Here is a 22279-nt window from a genome sequence, read left to right as displayed (position 1 = left end):
TTTTTTCCCTTCTGTTCTTAATGATATTTAATCTGCTTACCTGAGGGGAGCTGAGAAACCCACAGTGCTGATAAAGCGTGATCGAACTCGTATCTCAGGATGAGAGTGATTAAAAAAGCAGAAAGACTGGATCCTCCACTGAGACAATCGTGCAACACCTGCCTCAGACAGGTGATTCGTACATTAGTGTGAACACAAACCTTATTCCAGTGCGACGAGGTGGCTACAGGGTCCTCAGCAGCCAGTGCGATACTACTAGCAGCAATGACCAGAAGGATGGACATCTCAAAGTACCTGAGGTTCACCACATAATGACACGCTCGACGCACACTGGAGAGAGCAGAGTGGAGACCACGTAAGGCACAGGCAAAGAAGAAGACTAAACGTTTAGCCACAGTTTATACACTAATATGAAAGGATTACAAATTCATATGAAAATGAAGAATTAAAAAAAAATCTACATTTTTTGTTCATTTCAAACAAATATCCCATTCGGTTCCAACTTCTCCTCATGTCACCAAGCTGTGCTGTTTCAGACTGAAAAGCAACTAAATAAAAGATAAATTAAGAGGATTTAGAGTCATGACACATCCGAGAAACATTTCTGTTGAGTGCCTGATCATCTTTATCAGAACACAAGAGTGAGAGCTGCAGCTTCTTCCTCAGTTTGCTGTCTGCGACATCTCACAGCTAGAAAACTTCGCTCTGAAAGGCGTCTCTGAAGAAATGTTTCTGACTGTCATTTCATGACGATGCATAACACGTCACAGAGCTGATCTCAGTAAATGCCACAGGTTTGCCACAGGTATTAAAGGGTGACACACTGCAGAGCGTTGTGTTAGCAACAGTTGCACAGGAATATTTACAGACAGCATTTTGTGTTGTTGCATTTTAAGATGATCTCATATTAAATATTGAAGTTAAGTGGCACAGGTAACGAAACAAACAGCTAAGTGGATTTAACCCTTTAAAGCCTGAACCACGAAATAATTTAGAGAAAATGTTAATTTGCATAAATGATTTTAAATGTTTATCATATTGTTGGCCTTTTTGCAATTTTTAGTTTTGCTTATTTTGCTTTTTGTCCGAAAAAACAAAACAAAACATAACACAGAAATCTCAAAAATGTACTAAAACTCATGAATCAAACACTTTGACTTTAAAGGGTTAAATCCAAGTGTGTCGCTACATTTGACTGGACCACCAGTTTTTGCAAAATGTCATGAATTATTCTACTCATGCTACGCTGACAGCAATCATGTGTTTTTCACATTCACAGCCTGAATGCATGAATATTCTGCAGCTGTTAGCTGTTTAATTTAATGGATTGTTTGCTTTTAAAGACTGAAACCTCAAAAACAAACCCCTTGATCTTCATTTAAGACTGAGAAAATGCCAGATTTATAAAACCACTGACACTTAAAGCCATATTAAACTACTTATTTCTCCATTTAATTATTGGCTTTTGGGTTTACAAGGTGCACTTGAATGCACCGTTAATTTAAGAGAGTATTTTGAGAGTTAGCTGCTTGAAACCCAATGGGTTCAAGCCCAGATAATCCAGGCATTACTTACTGTGAGGTTGTCTGGCAACTAGAGGAGACTCTGAAACACGAGAGTGCAATTGACCTTCTAATCAAACTCTCTGCAGTCCTACTGCACTATTATTCCCCGTCACACAGACATGATACAATAGTCCATGTAAGAGACAGCAACTTACGGGTTGTCAGGTTTGAAGATGAACATACTGTCTGGGATCACAGAGTTGGCCGGCTTCGTCTCTTCTGATTCCTCCTTCTCTGACTTACACTGTTCAGGGTCCTTACTGTTGACTGCAGGAGGTCAGGAGAAGGAGATTCTGTTTTTATCACAGTCTGCCCACTAGGACAGCATTAGCCTCAGAAAGCCAACCTAAACACTGAAAGTTTTCTGTGGCGACTTTTAACCAGAAAAGAGAGGTGATGAAGTCTAGCAGCGGTAAGCCGTGAACTGTGGGGCCCGGCTTAGGTGATGACATGACTCACTGTTTCCTAGAATGCGTTATCTCTGGAGGCTACAATGTAAATTAAGTGTGATAGATATGAGATCAAGCACGTCCCTATAACTGCATCCTTACTCAGAGCTTTACTAGAACATTTCAAAAATGCTTTTTTGAGTTTATAATAGCTGCAGATCATCCACCTGTGAGAATGGAAACCAGTCCCACGTAAACGATCACTGATGAGCTTTCAGACGAGGCTGCAAATACGAGCAGCCTCGTCACAAGCCATTAGAGAAAACAAGAAATTACCTGAAAATCACAAATCTACATTTGGTCCATTACCTTTGATTGTGGAGAGCTCGAGAGATGACTGCACATTGGGCACTTCGACGATCACGCTGGAGCTCAGCTGAGATTTATCCCGTTCCTGCTGCATCTCTGTTTCTTCTTTGTTGTCCTCTGGGACAGCAGGCGCAGGCGGCTCCGAAGGCTGAGGAGGTTCTTCTTGCTTCTGGGGACACTGATCACCAGTGTGGCTCTGGTTATCTGCTGGAGCGCTGTCCCCTTCTGCACTCTTATCACTCGGTCTGGAGATGGAGAGAGGAACACGTTACTGGACAGATGTGAGCAGCAGCTGTCCTGCTGTGACACGCTCGCAGCAGGACAGCTGCTGCTGGGTGGCGAATCTATCGACTCCAAAGCTGGAGAAGAAATAAAAGTTTGAGTATAAAAGACATAAGAAGAGATTAGAGTAGTACAGTTCAGTCACTGGTCACACAAATGAGAGTTTTACCAATGAAGACTTAAAGGAAACATACTGAGATCAATTAAAAGAGCAGTTTAAAGCCAAGTGTGAAATGTTGACCTCGGTCCTTTCAACATCTCTGACGTGGCATGAAATGACCAAAAACCATGACAGATTAGATCGTCTCTTGCATCTTGTTTGCCAGATCGTTTGTCAGCTCTGCTGACATGGATGGAGAATAGGGAGATAATTTTATGTACAGGTGCCAATGAATGGTTGATGAAAGGACCTTAAGCTGTGGCATGCTAGTTCAAACAACTGCAAATCCACGCACACTTCGGTCAATGATTCCTCGCAGAAACGTTAGATTTATCTTTTGAAAACTAATATTAGATTAAATTAGGTTTGAATTTCATTAAAATGGTCAAAGGTGCATGAATGAAAAAAGCTATTAATTTGTTATCTTATTAGAAGTTGTGTTTTTTCTCCATTGTACAACATGTTGCTACACTTTTTCCAAGTCACATAATTAAGTATTGGGATTAAAATGTGATCTCCTGGGATGTATCCAACCTGGGCCCTCTGCTGGGATGGCATTCTCCCTTTCCATTTCTTCACTCCATCGCCCTTAAACTTTATCTGCCAAATAACCTCAGCTACTAAAACGACTTGTTTGTGTGTCTCACCTGCTCTCCTCATGCTTGGAGACGTCTCCTTCTTTGTTTTTAGAGTCTTCTGCTTTCCCAGGGTTACTCTTCTTGTCCCCGACGACAGAGCAGCTCGCCGCCTGGCCTCCGTTTGCAGGAGAAGACCCCTGACTTCTGGTCCTGGTCTGATGGTCATAGTGATACAAGTCCTTACTGCCCCTGTTTCCACCACGACCTCCCATGTCTGGAGTCAGTGCCTCCCCATTATCTGGAGGTCTGAACTTCTTTACTGCCCTGTGTTGACGCTCACCATTCAATCTGGGGCTGTGACGCTCACTGACGTGTTTGTGACTCTGATTAACATCCAGGTTTTTGCTCTGAGGGATGGGCACTGAATCAGGCGCCTCTGGTATGTTCCTGAACACAGAATCAGTGGGATCCGCTGATTCTGGCTCCACTGATTCGGGTATGTCACCAGACAGAGCTGCATCCAGTGGTACATCCACAGATATGGAGGAGCCTGAAGGCTGGGTCTTGGCTGGGGAGGCTAGGGGATCTGTCAGATGCTTTATACTCCCTGACGGTGTTTGCACGGCCTTGCGGTGCAGCGAAAGTGGACGTACGTGAGCCTGGCTCGAGGCAGGAGGACCGTCTTTCTCTTCGGTGGGGCTACTGAACAGGATCTCTCGGCTGGACATCTGGCGGTGTCTCCGCAGCTGGCTGGTCCTCTGCTCCCACACTGACATGGTCATCCTCTTTCCTCTCTCTCTCCTGGACATGAAAGAGTTAGAGGGGTTGAGTGGTGGGGGTGGGCGGCCCTCCCTGACACTGCCATGGGCCTCCTCCAGGGAGCAGGCATAGGTAGGCCTGCTGCGGTGAATGGCTCGTTTCCTGTACAGATAGGGCCGCCTCCTGCGGCTTCCCCTGGAAAAAGGAAAACGAGGTACGATGTCAGCATACGTAGACAGAAAGCATTAAGCAGGTTTAAAATAAGGTTTCTTTAAGCTTTCGTGCTGAAATGGTTTTATTTTAGCGTCGTAATGTATAGATCTAAGTCTGTCATGGGTGATTTGATTTGATTGAAACTTCATTTTTTAATTTTTGATTTATGAAATGTACGTTTGCAGTCAAAACATGTACATCACATTAACATCACAGCACACCGCAAGTGCTTGGGGTTGATGTTCGAGTGATTTACCAGTTACAAAGAGAAACTTCATCCAACATGAAGCAACTTTTTTGTTTTTCGATGAAGATGTTGGGTGAAAAAATAAGCCAGGAATTGTCGTGCGACTTGAAAAACAAAAATGCTAAGATGCAAAATGATGTCAGTGGAATAAGTCTTAGAAAGAAATGTAGCTTCAAATGATGCTGGAGAGTCGGAAGGTACAGGACAGAGCACGGACAGAACACCACACAGGATGAGTCTATGAGTGAGAGATTCAGAGAGTTGAACAGACAGCGTTACTTACTGGAGCGTGGACTCTTGTGTGATCCGTGTTATCAATGAGCGATTGGTTGAAAACAAGACATTAGTGCTTTGTAAGCAGAGACAAAACAGGCCAGGAGACACACAGCAAACTGGCGCCGCACACAAAGACGCGGCCGTGAAAACAACTATCCAGGCTGTTCGTGCCATTTACCAGCTGCTGTGAATTTATTATTCATAGCTGGAGGGAAGAAACTATTTTCTGAATTCTGCACACATAAATAAAATGAAATATTAATGCCACATTTATTCCCACATTGCTTTGAAAAAAATATTCTGAATGAGATTAAAGGGATTCCAGATGCTTTGGTGTGTGTCTCCGCTGGAGCCAAGCAGCACATTGACAAACAAGATGGTAACAGTATCAGAAACAATTAAACAACATTAATAAACATTAAAACAATAAGCACAACATAGATAAAAAAGACATCTTGAGTAGACTGAAATGTTACACATTCTGAGCTACGGTATGAGGACAGGTAGAAAACACAGAGATGGGCTCCGTCAGCAGACAAAGAGTACATTTCCAGACACCCTTTGAACAAAACCAGCACATTGGGATGCAGCTCTGAACACGACTGCCACTTCAGAGCACTCACAGATTAGCATTCATGCTAGTAGAGCTAACGGGGGAATTCGAGTGCCGAGCTTCTAAATATTAGCTTGAAAATACTGAGGAGTGTTTGAGAGCGGGATTAAAGACTTCCCGCTGAAAGAAAAACTGAGCACACACCAAAATGTTCCATTCTGGGTGAGTGTGCGTGCATATCTTTCTGTTTTTCTTTGATCATGCTGACCAGAAGCATGCGTTTCCCAAGATGAGACAATAATCAACCTCCGACGTGCAGCGTCTTGCACTTTAACTTAGGAAATGCTGCCATGCAAAAACTTTCTTCGGGGCTAGCAGGGGCAGGCACTGCTACAGTTTCACTGCTGACATCAGAGATGAGACCCGAAACCCTTAAAGTTCAAAGTGTCCTCTGTCAAGTTGACCCTCCCAGTCTGCTCTACGGGCTCTGATAAGAACCCGGACCCTCGTCTGGTTCAAGTGAAGTTAATACTCAGCAATTTTCTTCTGTTTTGTTTTAATCTTTGTTTTCTTCATCAAGAACCTTTAACAAAAAGGGCAAGGTCTCAAGAATGAAAGACAGAGACAGAATAAATAAAGTAATTTATGTTAATATTCTGTGTTCCCATAGAGTCTTCTTCATGCCCATGCAACAAACCGCTTGGTTCTCAATACACAGCGTGCGTACAGAGCAGGAGGTCCCCACCTGTGTTCATGCACATGCACTTCCACCAACTATGTCAAAGCAATGTTCAATCAGTTCCCAAGGACAAAAAACAAAAGCATCTATTCTGAAAGCTGGAGACCTGGACACTGAGAAAATAAGGTCACATCATTTTATTAATAACATTTTCCAGTGAAAACATCTGCTTTGCAGAGGCACAGGCGTGTATTACTGTAACGGACACACCACCCTTAATTTGGATCCTAAGTACTCCTGTTTCCATAACAACTATGTCAGCACCTCCCACCCCAGAGTGGAGCCAGTAACCATGGAGACATAGACTTCAATTAGGAGCAAATTACAGAGCAGGGGTCAGGCAGAGGATAGATAGCAGACCTTTCAGTGGACACGTACCAATAAGTCTGGAGTGGGACAGCACCTAGAACCGATTCACTCGACAACCTCTAAGTGATGTTTAACGTTTACGAGCCAGCACTGAGAGACACTCGATTTAGTCATCGTTTGTACTGACGGCACATCTGACTGTTCTACATTCTGTAGTTTTACTAGTAAGCCAAAATCTATTGCACCACATGGAAGACTAGACACACTTCTTGGCTGAAGAAGGGAACAAGAGGGAGGACGAGATAGAGAGAGGGAGGAGAGAAGGTCAGGCAGGAGAGGCTGCATACAGCACTTACTCTGAGGACATGAAGGAGGACAATGGTCCAACCTCCTTCGCCTTCTGCAGAGCATGCTTCTGGTTGAACGCTGCCTCTGCTTCCTCTTCATCCTGATCAAAAGAAGAGAAGATGAAGAGGAAATGAACAGCTGTAACATCTGTAATTGTAAATAATGGAATAAAATCAGACAGCGAAAAAGAAAGAGGGGAGCTTTTTAAAACTACTCAGCATTAATAAAGAGAGCTGGATTAAATGAGGCTTTTTTGTTATTCATGTTTTATTACCTTTGTTAGCTCTTGTGCATTGGCAAGGTTATCCACAGCAATGGCCAAGAAGACATTAAGCAAAGTGTCTGGTTACACCTGTGTTAAGGACTAACAGATGAACTCTTTGTTAAGAGACAGATGCACCACAGTACTGCAGACTGAAATCATAAAAACCACGTTGCACCTGTGCAACAGCACTGTGACAGCGACATTGTGTCCTTGTTCAAAAATGTTCAAGGTCTGACAACAATGACCATCAATGAGGGATGACTGTTGGCGCCAGATGGGTTGGTTGGATGATTTTACAAGTTGCTGATCTACTGAGATTTTCCTCCACAAACATCTCTAAGGGTTTACAGAGAATGGTCCCAAAAAATAAAAGACCTGAAATTATGCAGCGAGCAGCAGTTATCTGGAAAAAATGCCTTCTTACAGTAATACCAGTGGTCAGAGGACAATGGCCAGATTGCTTTGTGCAGTTACTCAAATAAGCACTTGCTCCAACCAAATGGCCTGTATTTATATAGCGCTTTACTAGTCCCTAACGACCCCAAAGCGCTTTACACATCCAGTCATCCACCCATTCACACACACATTCACACACTGGTGATGGCAGCTACATTGTAGCCACAGCCACCCTGGGGCGCACTGACAGAGGCGAGGCTGCCGGACACTGGCGTCACCGGGCCCTCTGACCACCACCAGTGCACTTACCTTGGTGCACTTACCAGATGCACCAAGGTAAGTGCATCTGTGAACACACAGCATTGAACACTGAAACAGATGGGCTACAACAGCAAAAACCACGCCAGATGCCACTTCTGTCAGTTAAAAGCAGGAAATTGAGTCTACAATTTAGCATTGGCTCCCAAAACTGGACAACAGAAAATTGGAAAAACATTTCCTGGTTTGATGAGTCTTGATTTCTGCTGAGACATTTGGATGGTGGGGACAAAACACAAACAACATTAAAGCATGGATGGATCCTTCCTTCTGTTAGTGGCTCAGGAAGGTGATGCAATGGTATGGTGGATATTTTCTTTATTAGTACCAACTGAGCATCATTTAACACCAACCTTAGTATTGCTGCTAACCACCTCTTTACACAGTGTACCCATCTACTGGAGGCTGATTCCAGTAGGTTAATGCACCATGTCACAAAGCTCAAATCATCTCAAACTGGTTTCTTGAACATTAAAATGAGCCCAAATGACCTCCACAGTTCTAAGATCTCGATCCTTTTGGGGTATGGTGGGACAGTTTTGCATTATGGATGTGCTACCAATAAATCTGCAACAACTGTGTGGCGCTATCATGTCAATACGGGGCAAAATCTCCTCTTTCTATCACCTTGTTGAATCCATGTCACAAATAAGACAAATAAGTTTTGAAGGCAAAAGGGGCAAACCAGCACTCGAAAGGAGTTCCAAATGAAAGATCCAGTGAGTGTAGGTTTGGTTGAGACCAAATGATGTATATAGTTCTTTATGTATATAATAGTTCTTTACTTTTAATCACTTTCTAGTTAGCTGTAGGTAGTTTTTGTCCATTTGGTAAAAGAGAAATTTCCAAAAACGTAAAAAGCTTCCTCCTCCTATAGACAAAGGACAACTAGAAGGAGTTCATGAAGGACATCGAGCAGACGGTCAATATTATTGATCTGTCTGCTTCACATGTCTGTTTGTATACAGTGTCTTCCACTCTCTTAATTGGAATTCAAGAATCTAACACAAATCGATATGTTAAGCTTTACAAATGAGATCAAACGGGAGAGTGAACAATGGAAAAAATGGCTACAATTTCAGGTGCAATTAAGAAACATTAGAATAAACCTACGTTACATAATAACAGCAGGCTGTCTGTTATTTTTAGCATGAAGGATACAGTTTCCAAAAAGGGTGAGAACTATAAAGTAGACAGAAGACCACATGCCAGACTTTACTCCACCTTGGGAGCGAATACCGTTGTACATCACCTCGTTCCAGTCCTCTCCGGTAAGGATCTGTGAAAACACACCCACAGCAGCACACAGCCATGCAGAGCTTTGCTGGTGAATCACCTCTAGGTCCACATTTATCAAAATGTATACTTAAAAGTAAATTTCCTATACATTTTGATTAATAGTAATAAACAAATGTGTAAAAGCTGTGTTGAAAGTAGAAACTGGCAGGTTCATTTGCAGACCTGAAAGACGGTCATGATAGCTGCAGGGAAAGTGTCAAAGTTTGTCGGAGTGTAGTCTTCAAAGATGAACCTGTAAAAAATAAGTGACATTTACAATCAAGTACTCTGATACTGATACATTTATCCCCATGTCTGCCCAAATTTTAATTTGGACCTTTGGGATGTTACATTACTATTAGACCAGGGCTGCCCAATCCCAGTCCTCGAGAGCTACTATCCTGCAGCTTTTAGATGCATCCCTACTCCAACACAGCTGAATCAAATGGTTTGATTACCTCTTCAGCATGCCATCATGTTTGGCAAAGGCCTGATAACAAGCCATTCATTTGATTCGGGTGTGTGGGAACAAGGATGCATCTAAAAGCAGGACGGTAGCTCTCGAGGGCCAGGATTGGGCACCCCTGTATTAGATCATTGTGTGAAACTGTGAGACAATCAGTGAATAATTCTCCCACTAAACCTTCCCTCACCCCGCCCCTCCCTGAGCCTGGTCTGCTGGAGGTTTCTTCCTGTTAAAAGGGAGTTCTTCCCTCCCGCTGTCGCCAAGTGCTTGCTCACAGGGGGTTGTCTCCCTATTGGAGTTTTCTCAGAATTATTGTTTACCTTTCAATATAAAACCCCTCTGGGTGGCTGGTTTTATGATTTGGTGCAAAAACAAAACAAAAACCGGAATTAAACTGTCCTTAATTTTGACAGGATGTTTGAGCCAAATTTAAAGAAATTTCCATAACAGCTGCCTGTGCAGAGGCATAAAAATCAGTCTACAAATGACAATCCAACGTATGACAGTCTGGCTAACAGACTTTTATGTTTTTGTCTTCTCAGTTTTAATTCTAGAGGCCAGTTCATCACAAGGACATGCTCGTCTACCTCAGCCAGCTCTTCATGAGGAAAAAGCTTGTGGCAAAGGGCCTTTGACTCAGGGGGAAACCAGAAACAATAGCTGTGTGTGTGTGTGTGTGTGTGTGTGTGTGTGTGTGTGTGTGTGTGTGTGTGTGTGTGTGTGTGTGTGTGTGTGTGTGTGTGTGTCAAATGTGAGTCTTAAATCTCTACTGAGCTCACACAGTGTGTCTTGGTATAATAAAAACAACTGAACAGGAGCATCTATTGCATTTATTGTCTTCTCAGTTCAGTAAATAAGGATCTACTACACCATGAAGTCTGCTTCATCCTTATTATTATGTTTGTGAACGTGAATTTACTTGAATTGAATTACTATAAAATGTGAATTTTACTTAAAGAGGTTCTATTCTCATTTTCAACTCCATATCTTTGTTCTTGAGCTCGGGCACAGCTGCTTTGCATGATTCACTGCTCAAAAATGATCCTTGTTATCTTCTGATGGGACATGACGCAGCCGGTCTGCTGATCCACAGCCTGAAGCAAGCTATTCTACTTCCTCTCCCTTAAGCCATCTTTCGTCTCATTGGCCGCCCCTCACAAACAAGGTTTCAACAGCAGACGATTGAAATGGCTATGACGTCAGAAAGCTCCATGATTGGTAAAAAACAACAGTCCGAAACAGACTGTTTAAAGCAGTCTGAAGGCTTATCTCTGGTCTCAGAGGGATTACTGTAAAATAAGCTTGATTTTAGAAACTCCTGCCATGTTTAATATGAGCTTCTATCCTTTAAAAGTATATAAATGACAGATCACGAGAAGAAGTTTTATAGGTCGACTTTAAACAAATCTATGAATCTATGTGGAGTCTTACCTTCCACCGAAGAGCTGCATGCCAAGGAGGGCAAAGACAAGGATGAAGAGAAAGAGAAGGAATATGAGGGAGATGATGGACTTCATGGAGTTCATCAGAGAGACGACCAGGTTCCTCAGAGACGCCCAGTACCTTGAAAGAGATAAAAAAGCACAGGTTTTGGATTCAGGTTTGTGCGGTCTACCACCCCATTAACGAGAACTTAAAGGGAAACATTTAAATCTAAAGAATATGTTTACAGCTGTTGGTGGAGAATGAAAAATAATGTGAAATAAATTATGAGCATATGAGAACAAAGCCTCTGTTTCTCCAGAGGAAGCTGCAAAACTGAATTTCATAAATAACCACAAGTGTCGTCTCTTTTGTCAGTGTTGATTGGGTTTGAAAAATACCAGTTTGAATGAAAAAAGAAAAAGCATCACACAGTTTAAGAGGCTCCTCATCCAGGCTAGAGGCTCAAAATGCAAAAGAAACCCTGAAACAAAACTTCCTCGAGAGGTGTTGAGTTTATATAGGATAAGATTGATTAGGAAAGCGCACAGAGATGCATCGTGGGTAATACAGGTGTATCATTTTAACAAGGATGATGATGGAGTGGAGTAAAGAAACTAAACTCGGATTATCTGTCTACTGTTAGCTCAGTGTTATTATAGAAACTATGACATCACACTATCAAACAGGTGGTTTGCTCTGTAGTTTAACATACAAGGGATTAGGGCTGGGCCATATCATACCGTTCGCGGTAATACCGGTATAATGTCAGGCAACGATAAGAAAATGAAATATGGCGATAGAGTGTGGGTAAAACACGCATGCGCAGTGCCTTTGTTTTCATACGCACACGGCGGAAAAAGCATTGCAGCGACGGAGAATGAGGGCGAAAGCAGATCGTTGAATGAAACGATGAACCTGGACTGGTTTGTAAAAGTGCTGCAGCTTCACTGGTGTGGAACTGGTTTAGCTTTCGTCCGTCAGATACACAACAAAGCACTATTTTTGGTAGCGCATGCTAGCGGGCCGTCGTTATTACCGTGTTGTTTGGAAAATACGGCACACTTAAAATCAATCCTTTGATTTTTCTGAAAGTCGACAGAGCCCCTTATAATCCCGTGTGCCTTATGTATGAACTCTGGTTGTGTTTACTGACCTGGAAACGATTTTATGTGCACGGCGCTCGAAAATCTGTCAAATGTTTCAGTACGACTTTGCTGAGCTACGAAGCCGCACCGCTTGATGGATTGTCGGAGCGTTACGGCTATCGTAGGCGGAGCCTCGCGGAGTGATACGTACTGTGCTTCAACATAATATTACCATATTGTGTGTGTATAAGCTCTTTTTAGGTTTTGTGGATATTATACATGGTTGTGCTCAGGATATGTCGGCCAGTTTCCACTGGAAATGCCTTTTGGTTAAACTGTCAGCGAGGAGTTTGCATTTGCACTGTTACATTTTTATATAACTTTAATGCACATAAAAAACAGCTGCTTGTTTAAGTGAAAATACATTGATGGTTTGTTTTTTGCACTAATAAAGTTGTGGAGTTGTAAAGTATTTTGTCTCGTGTCAATTAAATCGGCAGTTATATCGTTATCGCAAATTTTCAAATGTATATCGTGATAAATATTTTTGGTCATATCGCCCTGCTCTACAAGGGACCCACATGTTACTAATACTGCTAGTCTTTGGTCAACAGGGAAATGCAAATAATATAAAATCTCAACAGATGGTGAAGAGTGAGGAAACCTGCAGGACTAACTTGGTGATCTTGAAGATCCTCAGCAGACGCAGTGCACGCAGGACGCTGATGCCAAAGGAAGTGCCAGGCCTGAAGAAACCCCACAGCACTTCAAAGATGCTGCCAACAATGACCTAAAGAGACATGCAAGCAAGTTACAGCGAGTTTATAAAGAGCAGCGTATTGATCAAAAAAAGGAGAAGTGGACAGATGTTACGGTCATGAAGAGGAGAGGCAAACACGGTGCAGAGACAGACGTGGAGAGAGGACTGAATTTAAAAACGCAAGCATCTGAATTTTCTTAGACACAAATAGAGGGAGGCGGAGTACTGACGCTGCAGTCGAAGCAGTTGAAGGAGGAGTGGAAATAAAGACGTGGGCCCAAGCTGTACATCTTAAGGAGCATCTCAGTCAGGAACAGAGCGAGGAACAGAAACTCTGCATAGTCTGGAAACGTAAATAACAAAGTTATGTCAATCAGTGCTCTCCACCACCGAATGCAATGACTGAGAAGCTTTAATTAATGCCTAGGTTGAATGATTAGGTTGTATTTAACTTACACTGATGGCTTCTTTTCTTGTAAATAAAACAAAGAATCGTCGTTTCATGTTTTCTATAACTGTCACTCAAGTTTGTAGTGAAGAGCTGTCGTTTTTATTAGCTACAGCCTCTTTTTTTCTTAGTTGTAGATTTGTACGTTTTCATTATTTGGAGCAAAGTCAACCTTTGCTTTTAAAACTGGACAGTGAAAGATTTCAAGCCGGACAAATGACTGACTTCCTGAGCACGTCTCATGTTGCAAAATGCTACCACAATGAGTTGTGACTCACAGAGAAAGTTGGAGAGCCATAAGGGTTGGTTATGGTGAACAATGGCTACACACAGTGTGTTGAGAGCCACAAGGCCGAGCACAGTCCAGTAGAAAGTCTGTGTCTTCACCATGCGGCGGATGGAGATGCGCAGGAGACGTTCCTTACGGCGGAAATATGCCGTCGGACCTCGCTTAGTGCTCCGGATACTCGTTCTGGTCATGGGGATGCCTTTGGGGGGGGGACAGGGAGACAAACTGCGGTCGAATAGATCCAGTGTAGCATGTTCCCACTCTGAGTCTTAGAAAAATTGCAGCAGGGCTCAGCGTGCACCTGCTGTTGTTTGACTTTCTGTGCCCATATGTCTGAGCCTTTGCGCACTCCCACTCACCCACAGAGGAGATGTCACCATATTGTTCCTCCCCTGGTTGCCCTTGACGCACCACATCCATGCCTCTCCTCTTGATGGTGGTGGCTCGCTTCAACACTGCAGACAGAGCAGAAATGTAAAACAACCTGTTCAAGCTGCACGTGTCAAATTTGAGAAATGACACTGAGGGCAGCGACACAAGGCTGATTCTGGGTGAATGTGGCCAGAAAACAGAATTAACTTTTTGCTATAGTACTGAATATTTTGAGTAGAGGAATTCTTAACAACACCCTTAAACTGCCTTGTGCATAACCACCCTCATATTTTAAAAAAACAACGTCCATAGTTGGACCAAGGCATTATGCAAGTATGCAATGAAAAGAATGAAAATAAATGATGAGAAGAAATCAAAGTGAGAGTAAAATGCATGTCAAGCTACAGTCTGTGAAGTTTCAGCTAAAAGGGCAAATTCAGCTCAATAACGCTGCAGCTAAATGAGACAAAAATGATCATTTAATGTTGGTGCAATGATCCAAAAAGCTGAATGCAAATCTTCGGATGCTTCTTCATCATGGCAAACCATGCTCCGAGGCTGCTTAACAGTCCATGCATTCCTCTTTTTTGAGCCGTTACCGAGTGCTCCCGTACAGCACAAGCACACACACGGCGTGCAGCGCACACATGCTGGAAGTGGACGTGATGAGCCTGCTTTGACCTTTTTCACTGATGGATGTGTTTATGATTACCTTTTCATCTTATCCTACCCCTTCACACACCTTTCCTCTGTGTTGTGATTTCTGAATCTACTTGCAGGCAATATTTGCTTGGGGACTTTTTAATAAACCACTGACCAAACGTGCACGCACACACGCAGACACACACACAGCAGTGTTTTCTAATGGCAGACCAGACTCTAGCAGACAGAGTCCTGCCAAAACACACACGCTCAGTCACACATCCATACGGCTGCATTTTGAGACTGGTGGTTGCTAAGGCAACTGCTGTGCACCACCTTTCTTTTTAATCAAAGCTATAAGAGCATCTGCATTTATTGTTATCACAACAGCTGCAGCCGCTGTGTGTTTCTGCTACAGGTTAGTGTTGCACAATTAAATGTAACCACTGTGTCTTTGTAGAACAGGGGTGGGCAACTCCAGGCCTCAAGTGCCAGTCCTGCAGGTTTTAGATCCTTGTTGTTCTTGATCCAACACAGCTGATTCAAATGGCTAAATTTCCTCCTCAACATGTCATGAAGTTCTCCAGAGGCCTGGGAATGAACTAATCATTTGATTCAGGTGTGCTGACCCAGGGTGATATCTAAAACCTGGAGAGTCGGGCCTGGAGTTGCCCACCCCTGTTGTAGAAGAACATCCTTGAAGGATTTTCTTTCCTTTCTCTAAGAGTTTGTTTCTCTGCTTATTAGTGGCCGCACATGTGTGTGTTTGTGCTTGTGTGTGGTAAAATGGGGTAAGAAGTGGGTTACGCAAAGTGCAGAAGAGAGAACGGTTCTCACCATAGACACCACCTGTACTCCACTCTGGGAGCCTCCTGAGAGCTGCCAATCAATCAACATTTAATAAAATGCTAGTGCAGCGAGTAAAGGTCACAGTAGTGTTGAGAGGGTCAGAGTCAGAGGAGCACTAAGCTATCCGTTGGGCACTGTATCTAATGACAAGCTTCACACTATCAGTGCTCTCTGTGTGGCAATTGTTGAGACAGATGATATGATACGAGTAATTTCTACAAATGCACGACAGCATCCTGAACTTCTACACTGTGCTGCGTACTTAGAAGTAGATATAAAGATGGGTTCCCACCTATTTAATGTGAGCCTAAGGCTAAAGTCAGCTCGGTACATTTTCATAATGACATAATGGCATAAAAAGATGTTTTGTGGTACATCCTGATCCCCTGATATTCTTCAGGATCTAATAATACATCTCAGCATCATTTAAGGTTTTGACAAGAAAGCTCAGCCAACCTTTTCCTCATTTTACTTTGTGCATGCAAACTTATTGATCTTAACAAAGCATTATGTTTACCATGAGCACTAACTTAATTTATTAGTATTATTATTTTTACAGGTATTTGGTAACCAGCTATTAACTACAGCAATTTGCATTTTCAGATGCCGATGGTGCTCAAGTCAGGTGATCATCAAAACTGGTGAGCTACATTTGAGCATAGACTGCATGTATATAAAAGACGGACACACACTGATTCTTGAAGTCCTGTTTTGAAACCTCAAAATGAGCGTTTTAGGCCATCTTTGTCTCTTTAAATCAGACGTGACGAGCAAATGGAGCGCTGCGCGCTAATACAGCAGTGCCTCGTTTTTTAACTTGCAGTTGAGTCCATATATAACAGGAGGTCATACAGCAAGAATGTAGAGTCTGTCTTAAGGATAAAGGATTTACGGCACTGCGTTTGTGTTCGTATTTGCCTAAGTTCAACTTTGCTGACTACTGATTGCTGTCACCAGCCTGGAGTGTCACAAACAACCAGTCTGTGAGCTGCTGCTGCCTGTGCTGTCATTGGTTCTTCAGCCAGCTGCAGCGTGGAGCAAAATTACAACAAACGAAAAGCTTAAATGAAATGAGCGTAACAAACAATCACCACAGCAGTTTTCTAATCCCTGATGTTGTCAGCCAGTCAGCATCGTCCTTGGTGAGCTGCATGCTGTTTTCTTTCTGTCTTTTGTTTTTTGAGGACTGCACACAAACAACTCTGTGTAGGTAAATACCTACACAAACGCACACAAACGCAGTATTGTAAATCCTGCATCATATAATCGGACTACTTTTTGCAATCAGATGAGTTTAAAAAGAATGCACGTCAAAGGTCATCGGTTTTCAGATCAAGAGGCCATGTCCATCTCTTATATTTATGCTTTTCTGAGTAAATGCTAACTCAGCATAGCAACAGTTAAGAAGCATGTCATTATTTTATTCATAAACCGAAACATATACAAACTGAAACTTTGACTGGATGCTGGCAATGAAAAATCAGAGGATTACTAAAGTTATTAGGAGTTATTCATAAGCAAGAATAAAGTCATTATCACAATGAACAGTCTGGATCAGCTTGAGCCACAATAGAAGCCAAAAATGAACAAACACAATGAAAAGAAATACATTTCACTGGAAAGACTTCTTATTCCTATGTCTGAATCTTAAACAGTGTGTGCCAATCTAAAGCCGATCCGCAGTGCAAAAAATAATAGCATACATTTTTTAAAGCATATCTGCCAGCATGAACTAAGATAGGATGTACTGCAATAGCAGGAAAAACAAAGATCCCTGTTGACTTACCATCAAGGGCAGAAGGTCCTGGATTTTTATTCTCCTCTGCAAGCATAACTTCCTCTATAAAAAAAAAAGTATGGTCAGAACTGAGCAGCTGATGGTTCACATGAAGGAGCTCTATCGCCATCTGTTGTGATGTATTTACAGCGTTTTTGTTGCAAAACGTAACGCTTATATGTTGCATCGAATACCTCCCATGGTTCACAACTGACAGGATTATAGAAGATGAAAGAAATGATTATTTTTATTTCTTATTGAGGAAAAGTTCATCTGTGACTGGGACTAAAGCCACCTGCTCTGTCGATCCAGGCCCGATAGCCGTTGAGCTCCCTCTCAATCTGCTGCTGGCGTCTCAGCTTCATGAAGGCTCTGCGATTTTCAACTCTCTCTCTCTCCTTGGCGAATTCTCTGCAGAAGCAAACAGATGAGGCACACTTTTAAAGGCCACAGGGATGCAGTATTCCTCTCGAAGAAAAAGCTATTGTTGTCTTGAACTTAATCTCTTCTCTCTCCCTGTGGAGATAATGACAATGGATCGTGAACTGACCTTTCTGTAAAACTAATTAACTTGCATAGACAGCGCCTAGTGAAACGGTTTGAGTTGGCAGCAGCTAGTTTGTCAGTAATTCTATTTATCGGTGAACAAAGCAAGTCTAAGTCATCTTAAATCAACAAACAAACCGAGCTGGCTGTATGGCTGCAGCCCATCTCAGGGAACGACGAGCCCAACACAGGTGTAGAACAGCAGAGCCCTAAACCTGCGTCTGTTAGCAAACTACACAGTAACTCTAATGTAGTGTGTAGACTGACCAAACGCTTACTTGAACCAGGAAGATGTCATTTTAATTTCATTTTCTATTCTAAATCTTTAATTTGGCTGTTTGCTGATGACACTTCTTCTAGCTCACAACTATTTGATAGAGGACGAGAAATGAAAAAGCCAGTGAATTTAAAAAAAGAAAAAAGAAAAATCCCCTTAAATTTACATCAGTGTTGGAACAGGCTGAACCCACGACAGATTAAAATGTCAGTGGACCTACCCAGAGAGGACTCCCAACACCAGGTTCAGGACAAAAAAGGAGCCGATGATGATTAGAGGGATGAAGTAAAGCCAGTTCCATCTGGGGCCCAAGGCATCGTCGGTCTGAAATATATATATATATATAAAAATCTTAGCTAGTTCAAGACAGCTTGGAGCATGACCCATGCTGCCACAGGAAAAGACAGCAGAAAGACACAGGTGTAAGGTTCAGGTCTGCAGGCAAGGAACCGATACAGATACTGTGTCCATAGATCTGTGGGGGTTATTCTCTTGGACATCATTAGATAACACGTTGTTTCTTTATTTTATAGCACCAGGACCTAAGCATGACAACACAACTGCTGTTTATTCAAGTGGCTTTAGTTTTTGTGTACACAGCGCAGGTGCATATTTCTCTTAAACCCCAGGACGTCTTCACTGTCCGCAGATCATTTTCAGCAGCACAGTAGCGCTGATGTCATCCTTTTCTGTCCTCTGTCGGTCCTCACTCATCGGTAAAGCTCATTCACCATCACTTTAGACGACATAATGCAATCAGTCTGGCAAATCGTATGCCTCCATCCATCTCAATAAAAACTGAAAGAGCAGGCAGCTGACCGCAAATTGCACCCTGGCACAGCAGCGTGCGTTTTGCTTTACTGAGATAAAAGCAAAAGCATACAAGCAAAAATGAACAATTAAAGGCTGTGCATGTCATGCATCCGTTCTTTTAGTGTTCTTCATATTGAAGAAAAACACAAACTGTCCTGCTCGCCATTGTTTTTATTCAATTACTAACTGAATAAAAATAATGGTAAGTGGGACACATAACAGAAGTTAGAGTCATTATTTATAGATTAAACTTTTGAGACAGCTCACAACACTCACAGGAGGTCCAGAGGTCTTAAAATGGCAGGATGAGAACTAAGGAAAACCAACGTAGCTCTTTGTAATCATCTCCTACTAACATATTCCCCCATATTCTCCATCCGCAGCTAAACTACATCAGAGGTCGCAAACATCCACTTAGCAGTCATTAACATCCTGCAGCTAAGCTGCTTTCTGTTCATTGAGGTTAATGGAGTCTGAATTGTAACAAACTACTGCTATGCTTTAATAATTTGCAGCGATCCAGCAAAATACTATGAATGGCAGAGCCGTGCATGTTAGCTGTCTTACATTGTAGAGTACAGTGGTCCATCCTTCCATGGTGATACACTGGAAGACGGTGAGTACAGCAAACAGGATGTTGTCAAACTGCGTGATGCCATCATTGGGCCCGATCCAGGTATCGTTGCAGGTGTATTTGGCGGGACATTTACGCACGCCACACGGAAACTCGACCTCAGATGAGTCCATAGTCTCATTTTCTGAAGAGAGAGATGAAAAGTGAGAAAAACAGACCCACAGTAAGACAAGTGAAAGTGAAAAACCGGATCTGGTCCACTTTAGGATTTAGCATGAAACGCTTAAACCAATCAATGTCCACTTTCTAGTAATCTGACCACAAAATACTCGAGTATGTCTGTGTTATCAAACTGTCCATTCAGCTCGTGTGTGACAGGAGCTGCTCGGAGGTTAATGATACCTATGAATGTACAATGAGCCATTGTGCCAGCCTGCATTGTTGGGTTTAATTACACAGAAGAGGGTTTGGTTTGATCACATCTCCAGGTGCAGCCTAGTATGGTGTGTGTCTGTGCCCATGTGTGTATGCATTTGTGATTATGAGTACAGAGCTACTACCTAAAGAAGTGCATAAACATGCATGAGACTGCTGTACACAAACATAACTTATCCATGAGACAATGTCGTCTCTTTGACATTCAAAGATGAACTCTGAGCGTCTGTACCCAGGATCCCAGGCTTCGGGATGCAGCTGTAGTGGAGTTTGCCGCTGTAAAACTCTAAACCGATGATGGCGAACATGAGGATCGCAAAAAAGAGTAGCAGACCGATCTGTAGCAGAGGGACCATGGCCTTCATTATAGACTTCAAGACTATCTGCAGACCTGGAGGGAGAGCGCACACACACACACACACACACACACACACACACACACACACACACACACACACACACACACACACACACACACACACACAACAATTTAAATGAATCAGCTGAAGCTTCTCATAAAATCCTTTAGAACTTCTTTTTAGTGAAAAATCGCTACAAAGTGAAAAGTGTTGCAAATTTGTTGACATAAATTATGTTTGAAAGAAGGAGGTTATGCTTCTGCTGTTGTTTGTGTGTGTGTGCATGTAGCTCTTTGTATTTGTAAACATAATAAAACTAATAAAACTTCCCATATGAAAAAGAAATAGTAAAAACTTACATGATTTACTCATGAAAGTGGCCACTTTCTCATTACTTTCATACATTGTTTTAGTAAGTATCCAAAACATACAAGTTTCATTATATAATTTTTCAAGGGATCTTATATCTGTTTTCACTCTTGTATGCTTTTCATACAAGTTTCACACAAGACAGATACAAACTTTATAAGATTGATATATATCTTTTCCATATGGGTTTGTACGGGTGTTGAGTGCTAACCCTTATGCTGATACCAAATATCAGTATTTGCCAATAACGGGGTTGCTTTTATTTTGCCACTTGCTTAAGCTTACACATTAATCCTCTTTATCACACGCAGCCTGCGCATACATAGATCCAGATGAAAAGGACAACAACGGCACATTGATTTAGTATAAGTGAAACTCACTGGGGATGCCCGAGACCAGCTTGAGAGGTCGAAGTACTCGCACAGCTCTCAACGTCCTCAAGTCCACTGAGATGTTCATGTGTGCCCCTGCTGCAGCCAGGATCCTTAACGAGCAAACGCGTGTGCATGTGTAAACCCACACAAACAGAAGACAAAGAGAAAGAACAGGACTGTCACTGTTTCGCAGATGCACATTAATACCACAATTTCATGCTCTGTAGGCTGCGCGGAGCCGTGTCGAAAAATAAAAACACGAGGCCGGCGCGCACAGTGTCGGAGGACGGCTGCAGCGCTTAGATAGCGACTGTGATGACGAGAGGGTCTCCGGCAGGCGAAGAACACAGAGGAGAAACAACAACAATGATTATTTGGGGGACTTTTGGCTCTTTCCCTCTGTGTGGGAGGACGGCCGTGACAACTGCTATTTAGGGGGAGAACAAAGAAAGCAGCTCCATCAGGAGAAGGCAGGACACCCTCAGGCTGCAGGGACGCGAAGCTCGCGGACACACATGTGGACACGCACACGTTACAAACACGCCAGCCTTTTATGCTCTACACAAAGCCCTTCACAGGTCTCATTTTCACTTTGTTTGTCTTGTTTTCTCTCTAAAAAACACCTCTGTGGCCTTCAGTCCTCAAAATGACAAGAAAGAAAAAAAGTCGTGTCTGGTGATCTCACCCCTGGTCTCTCATTAGTCTGCCCTCCTGCTTCCCCTTTCTCTCTATCCTCATATCTTGCCCTTCATCCCTAAACCTCTCCCTCCCTCCTCTCCCCTTCTATCTGCCATTCAACCACCTTCCCAATTATACTCCACCTCTGATTCATTCTGTTTTTACGTTGTCCACCGACCTGAGCACTTATTTATTCCACTTTCACCTCGATGCCTGCAGAGTGGGAGGCAGAGAAGGATGACGAAGTGAGGTATAAACAAAAGAAAAGCAGTGCAAGGGGAGTAGACGATAGGTTCGCTAAGGGAAGAGTGATACAGCATTTTATTTCAGGACCGTACTTATGACCAAAAAGTAAAGACATAGACGAGCTAAGCAAACTGATAGGTGGATTATCACAGGTGATTTATGGTATCATCTTTATGTGCAGTAATTTGCTCAACGGTAATTGCATACTTGATTATCACACAGCTAGAAATGCAGCATCACAGACCCAATTACATTTCTGTGATCGAGTGGTGAGAATTAGTTCGGTCTGTACTGTTAGAAGACAAGGAGTGTCATTTGATTTAATTATGAAAAGAAAGAAAAAAGATAAAGAGATGGGGGACGAGGAGACGAGAGAAGGATTAAAATAGCTCCCCGTCATCCACGCAGATATAGAAATAGAACTGCATTCACACCTGAAGCCACTCCCTCC

General features: G+C 42.6%; 1 protein-coding gene across 2 annotated transcripts in view; it reads right to left on the bottom strand.

Moving 5' to 3' along the window:
- Positions 1-22279, bottom strand: part of cacna1ea (calcium channel, voltage-dependent, R type, alpha 1E subunit a) — a 59407-nt gene that overhangs the window by 19551 nt on the left and 17577 nt on the right. For both annotated transcript variants that reach the window (XM_080297214.1, XM_080297215.1), the window contains exons 3-21: positions 20911-21014; positions 20035-20193; positions 19361-19551; positions 18201-18304; positions 17453-17568; positions 17167-17220; positions 13877-13972; positions 13507-13716; positions 13011-13123; positions 12698-12810; positions 10942-11073; positions 9228-9297; positions 8928-9045; positions 7062-7129; positions 6796-6887; positions 3413-4297; positions 2324-2568; positions 1721-1832; positions 201-330 (exon numbers count right to left, since the gene is read on the bottom strand). In XM_080297214.1, coding sequence (XP_080153340.1) covers positions 201-330; positions 1721-1832; positions 2324-2568; positions 3413-4297; positions 6796-6887; positions 7062-7129; positions 8928-9045; positions 9228-9297; positions 10942-11073; positions 12698-12810; positions 13011-13123; positions 13507-13716; positions 13877-13972; positions 17167-17220; positions 17453-17568; positions 18201-18304; positions 19361-19551; positions 20035-20193; positions 20911-21014 — 3112 coding nt within the window. The remainder of the gene's footprint in view (positions 1-200; positions 331-1720; positions 1833-2323; positions 2569-3412; positions 4298-6795; positions 6888-7061; positions 7130-8927; positions 9046-9227; positions 9298-10941; positions 11074-12697; positions 12811-13010; positions 13124-13506; positions 13717-13876; positions 13973-17166; positions 17221-17452; positions 17569-18200; positions 18305-19360; positions 19552-20034; positions 20194-20910; positions 21015-22279) is intronic.

The sequence above is a fragment of the Astatotilapia calliptera genome, chromosome 23, assembly GCF_964374335.1.
Source record: "Astatotilapia calliptera chromosome 23, fAstCal68.1, whole genome shotgun sequence".
Classification (NCBI taxonomy): domain Eukaryota; kingdom Metazoa; phylum Chordata; class Actinopteri; order Cichliformes; family Cichlidae; genus Astatotilapia; species Astatotilapia calliptera.
The sequence above is the reverse complement of the archived record's forward strand: the minus strand, read 5'-3'. Positions and strand labels throughout refer to the sequence as shown.